We start from the raw sequence: 6,000 nt of genomic DNA, 5'->3' as shown, positions 1-6,000 counted from the left end.
GATTAAGAAGCACTACTTCAAGCTAAGAAAGGACTAATCGCAGGACTGCAGCCACAAGTCAACCAGGTGGGTACCCTTGAAATCTACAAAGGGAGAAGTGGCTAAACACTTTTCTAAGGCTGTCTCTAATTCCACTGTCTCAGGAAGGGCAGGGTTGGGCCCAATCTTCTCAAGAGTACTATAGAGGAATAAAACAGCTACAGCCAAAGACCATCTCCAGAGCCTTTTCAAATACTCTGTTCTTATTTCTCATGCAAAGCATAGTTGTGTAAATTTTCTCCTTCATTCGACTGGAAAGTCTTTCTCTAGCCAGGGAACACAGTAACCCATTCGTAATAGCTATTTGACAGATATTTGTTTTGAATCCTCCTCATCCAAATCCTGGGGTCCGACCAGGATGTATAAATGTATATATCCATCTGAAAGTTTGTAAATATCCATAAAAGTACATTTGTTTATAAAACATTTCAACTGCACAAAAGAATATGGGAATGTGTAACATACAGAGGGAAGAAAGAACAATAAAACAAACACCCATGGACCCACATCCCAGTTTATGACGTAGGAAGTTGCCAAATACCCATGAGGTCTCCTGTTGAACAGCTCCTGAAATTTAAATCAGAAATGCGTGCATTCAATCATTGACTGATTGGTTAATTCATTCACTTGCCAAATGTGCCTGAATGCCTACTAATCGATGTAGACGATTAGTATCTCTTCCGTTGGAGTGGCGTGGGGGTGGGGGTCAAAAGTGATGCTTGGCCGAAGGTTCTCAGATTGCCTTTCCTGCAAGCGGCCCTAACCCAGCCGGGCCCTCCGGAGCGGGCGTGGTTTCTGCGTGCAGACACTTTGGGCAGAAACTACTGGTCCCGGCAGTCCGCGGGGCGAGTGGGCGGAGCCGGGCCGGGGGCGGGGGCCGGGGGCCGGGCAAGAGGGGGCATTGTGTCGGGAGCGCGGAGCTGCATTTGTCTGCTCTAGGTGCTGGTCGAGCTAGCGTCGTGATCGCCGGCGTAGAGCTGGAAGTGTCAGTGGCAATCACTGTCCCGGCGGGAGACCAAGTCCGAGCAACCACGCGCCCGCTGGCCGCTATCGCTGGCAGGGGGCGGCGTGCCAGCGGAGCAACATGCAGATAGGCGCCCAGCGCCCTGACGACCCCTCCCGAGGAAAGGAGGCCGGGGCGGCGCTGGGGCGGCGGGGAGCATGAGGCAGGCCGGGGGGCGGCTCGGCTCGGAGCGCTGCTAGGGAGCGGCGCGCGCTGCACACTCGCCGGGGCGCAGCGGAGGGCGGGGAGCCGGGCTGGTTGCGCCAGCGGGCGGGAGCCGGCCGCCGGGAGCTGTTCTGATTTCCGACGCGGACGCAGGGGGCCCGGAGTAGCCCCCTGCCCCGGCGTGCAGCCAACATGGGCAACGCCGGGAGCATGGATTCACAGCAGACCGATTTCAGGGCGCACAACGTGCCTTTGAAGCTGCCGATGCCCGAGCCAGGTGAACTGGAGGAGCGATTTGCCATCGTGCTGGTGAGTGCGCGGCGGCGGCGGCGGGAGCCGGGCCCCGGGGCCCAAGACCAGGCGGTGCAGCTGACCCCCGCTCTCTCCCCTTCTCCCCGCGCCGGGAGCGAATCCCCGGTCCCAAGGGGGAGGCTCCCGCTTCGCTTATTGTGGCCTCCTCTCCGTCCTCCTCCGATCTCTCCGCTCCAAGCCTTCTTGGGGTCCCGGGATGGGGCACGGGGATGGGGGTTGGCTGACTGGCCGGCCCCGAACCCATTGTCTGGCGGGAGAGGCACCTCGCAGCGCGTGTGTCGGGGAGGTGCGGCGTGGGCGTGAAGGGAAGGTGGCGCGGGCTTGGAGGAGGGGGCGGCTGGCCGCTAAGGCTTTTTGTTTAAGAAAAAAACTCCCCGCAAAGCCCGAGTCCTTGAGAACCATCCAGCGGGCGCCCAGCCGGGGCCCTGCGGGGTTCGGGGCTGATGGGCGCATGTGGCGGGTTGAGGGCGGCGCGGTGTGCGAAGGCGAACTTGGAGGCGGACGTCTGGCTTGGCAGAGGGGAGCTCCCCCAAAAGGGAAAGAGAAGGAAACCCGCGGCAGTGCGGCGTCCCCGTCCCTAAGCGAGGAGGGGGACATCTGAAACCGGCGCGAGAGAAGCTTCGCCTCGGCGCGTTCGTTTTCGTCTTAAATGTTAAAACAAACCACAAAACTGTGCAGTTTTGCGGGGACGTGTTGCAAGCTGTCCTGACTCTAGGGATCCCTCCCCTCCCCTCGCTAAATCTGACTCCCTCCCGGAATCCGCTTCTCCTAGCTTTCCAGCTTTGTAAATCTGAGACACTTGAAGACTTCTTTCTGCCTTTCCTTGCTGGGTGTAAATTTCTGGGCCCCTCCCAGCCTGAGCCTGTCAGTGCTGTGAGCTCAGGAGGGTGTGGCGGTCTCCCCCTCGCCCCAGCCGGCGTCTGGACCGCGGTTAGTCCCCAGACTTCGACTTTTAGTGTCTCAGCCTCTCTTAAGGGGTGTTGGGAGGGAAACATAGATTCGACGCGTTCCTAATACTTGGATTCGTACAGTTGCCTTTTCCTAGCTAGTTACCTGTACATCCTACAATAGTAGGCAGCAAGAGAAACTTGTGCTTAAGGCAGTCGAATTTCGCGTCTGCATACGGGGTTTGGGCATGTAACCTCCCAACTTTGGGGATTGACCAGAGTCTGAAGAACACTGGGACGTTTAAAAACCCTTTCTTCAGGCCCTTGAAAAGGACTGGTTTAATATGGGGACTGTTCTGGATGGCAGATTAGCTTTGTGCTCTTTGGAAGAAGAGCCCACGAGCTTTTTCACACCACCTGGAAACTCCGGCGTGGCAGTCTCGAGATAGATGAGGCTGCCTGTCTTGCACTCCGTGGTCTGAGATCTCACACAGCTGCTCCCATTGTTGTGCAGAATGAAACACTCTGAAATGGAACTGCATGGGCTTAATTACTTTTGAAGGCAGCCTGGGTGCAAACTTGACCTGTCTTTCCAGGGACAAACCTTTTTGGTTCAAAATCCTCTTCCTACCAGACTACATGGTTCTTACCTCCTAGCCTTGGGTGATCATTTCCGTCCATGCTGTGCTGGGTGGGTGTGCGTGTGTGGGTTGTGTGTGCTGGGTGTGTGTGTATGTACACTTGAAGTGGGAAGGCCAGTGACGCAGGCAAACCAGATAATAGCAATAATACAATTAAGTTCTCAACTGGGATAGCATGTTTTGCATGAGCTTTGAGTTACCCTGCTGATTAATGACACATGGTATGAATTACCCTTTAGGAAAATAATGTCCTATCATTAATATGGTGGATCTGTGTTACTGTTAAATCTAGAAGGCGCAAATTTAGTATATAGAAATTCATGTTTCTACATCACAAGCTCTTTGGAGCAGGGGTTACTGTGTAGCTCCTTTTACTGTGTCATACACAAGCACTGGATGCAGTTCCTTTCTTTAACTGTTTATAATATTTTATGCCTTTCAAAACAAACGAACAACAAAACCAAAAAATACCAGGCTGACCTTTTTTGGGTTACGACAAAGCTTTTGGGAAAGTATCAGCTTGGGGGCCCTCTTGTTAGGGATGCACTTGAACCATGGATGTGGTACGTAACTCTCCCTAGTCAGCTCCAACTGCTCTTCAGAAATCTGTACGGGGAGTTAAAAGGAATCCTTTTTATGGGCTGATAGACGTACAGAGTTACGGTGACTTCTCTTGTAGTCAGTTTTTTCCTAAAGGTGTCCATGTGATGCTCTCAACTGTGCTTTTTCTTCATGAATTACTTAACAAATCAGCTCAAACCATTTACTTCTGGAGATCAAGCTTGAAGGACAGGTTATAGGTTGTAATGTTCAAAGCATGTGTATGGAGGAATTCTCTGCCCTCACACAGTGGGAATCCTTTGGGCATTATTGATACTAGTTTTATTTCCTATATGATAAAGATCATGTAAGTTACTGGGAGGAAAACAGGATAGTAATACTGTATAGAAAAGTATACAAATACCTCATTGTAAACTTGGCTTACAGCAGTGATTAAGCCCTCAGATATGAAAAGTAATTCCTCTCACCCCACCAAGCTCTAGAATATTTAAAGCACTGAGGAGGGGTAAATAAAAATTTGAGTAACAGACGTCCATCTATTTATCAAAAATCTTGAGATAAAACCTACTCAATGACTACCCCTTCATCAGTCCATATAAGCTAAACTGTGTATATCTAGAAAAATACTGGGCATGAATGGAAAGATGGGTTCAGGATGGGGAACACGTGTATGCCTGTGGCAGATTCATTTCGATATATGGCAGAACCAATACAATATTGTAAAGTTTAAAAAAAAAAAATCCAATCTAGAAATATAAAAAAAAATGCTGAATTAAGATCAGTGAAGGGATAGACCCTAAAAAGTTCTTTTAATAGGAAAAAAATGGAATTTTTTGAATAGAGATTTCAGTGACTGAACTTCTGTAGTTAATGACTAGTAAAAATTGGATCCAAATCTTGAGTTAAAATCCTCCTAAAGAATCTTATCCCTCCCTGAACCTGTGTTCATCATTATTACAATGATAGTTATAAACCTTATATTTAAAGGAAAAGATTACTGACTCCTTTATACACTTAACTGTTGGCATCCTTGGACCTACCCGTCAGATAGAGCTATAAGGTGATGTATCTTTGTGTGTGTACAATGTTTCTGTTACACTCTTCCATGGAAGTGTTTCATAAATTATAAATGCAGTCATCTGCTTCAGTCTTTGTTCCTTTAACGTATTTTGTATATATTTTGCATATTTCATGAGTAATATTGGCTGTGTTTTTGGGTCCCACACATTTATAATTGTCCAAGTGACTATTATATTTGTTAAACTTTGTCTAATTGTTGGGAATGCACACACACACACACACACACATACACACACACAAATACTCCCATGACCTTTATTCTCAGAGATGATGCTCTGAAGGTGATTTTTGGGTGTGGTGAACAATTAATTGTCCAAGAATAACTCTTTGGACATTAGATGCTCTGTATATTGTTCACTGATTTTTGGCTTGAGGTCACTGTTTACCATTTAAAATGTAAGCCCCTCAATCCCTGTGTCTAGGAGCTGTCCTTTCTGAGTCTCAGAGGAAAAGATAAATTGTAACCCTCCATCCCGGCTGCCATATCTGGGTGATAGCAGATGTCAGGCTGCTCTGCGAGCAGATTCAAAAACACAGATTTGGAAGTGGTGGCTTAGGGCTGTAGTATCTTATGTTTAACACCGGGAACTACTTTGATGTGTGATTAGTTTGAGTCAGTTTCCGTTTCAGTTTTTTTCTTGGCGCTGAGGTTGAATGTGGTCACTGTACTTAGGAAGAAATGGGAACATTTTCTGAACACCTACTCTGAGTATGCCCTATGCTTGCATGTTCTCACTGAATCCTCACAATGACTCCAGCTATCGGCAACATTAAAGATGAGGAACAAAGATTACTTAAATTGACTGAAGTTACTTAAGTTATTAGATAGCCAGTCTAGGATTTTTAACCCAGATTTGTATCTCTACTCCCGGCCTCCCCACCCACCCCTAATATTATATTATGCTTCCTTGGGCTTACAACTGGTAAGAAAGAACAAGAACAGAAAGGCCTGGAACTAGCAGTAAAGCTGTTTAAAAAAAAAAATCTTGAATCTGGTGAGTACAAGTTTCAAAACTATAAAGTTGGCAGAAACGTCTTTGAAGCGACCCAAGTGTGGTGTACTTAATGTTTCTCTTTAGATGTCATTCATTTTGGCATCTTCACTGTGCTATTCTGTCTTCAGGCATGGAGTTAAATATTGATTTGATCCAAAAGTGTACTCTTCAGTTTTTCCTTTCAAGGCAGACTTGAACCGCCTTGTTTGGGAAGTCTGGACGTCCCAGATCAGAGCGGAGAGACAGCCTGTCAATGTGATGCATGCACTCCAAATGTAAGGACTTGTGAAAAGGACAAGGAAGGTCAGGTTTTAACA

The 6,000-nt window shown here is 47.9% G+C and overlaps 1 protein-coding gene across 5 annotated transcripts in view; it reads left to right on the top strand.

The window, feature by feature from the left end:
* Positions 1–927: 927 nt before the first annotated feature.
* Positions 928–6,000, top strand: part of FMNL2 (formin like 2) — a 332,616-nt gene continuing 327,543 nt past the window's right edge. For 4 of the 5 annotated variants that reach the window (XM_010802031.3, XM_005202499.5, XM_005202496.5 and 1 more), the window contains exon 1: positions 928–1,516. In XM_010802031.3, coding sequence (XP_010800333.1) covers positions 1,400–1,516 — 117 coding nt within the window. In that variant the 5' untranslated portion in view covers positions 928–1,399. 5 annotated transcript variants of the gene reach the window in all.

The sequence above is a fragment of the Bos taurus genome, chromosome 2 (genome assembly GCF_002263795.3).
Source record: "Bos taurus isolate L1 Dominette 01449 registration number 42190680 breed Hereford chromosome 2, ARS-UCD2.0, whole genome shotgun sequence".
NCBI classification, from domain to species: Eukaryota; Metazoa; Chordata; class Mammalia; order Artiodactyla; family Bovidae; genus Bos; species Bos taurus.
This window is presented reverse-complemented; position numbering and strand designations above follow the sequence as displayed.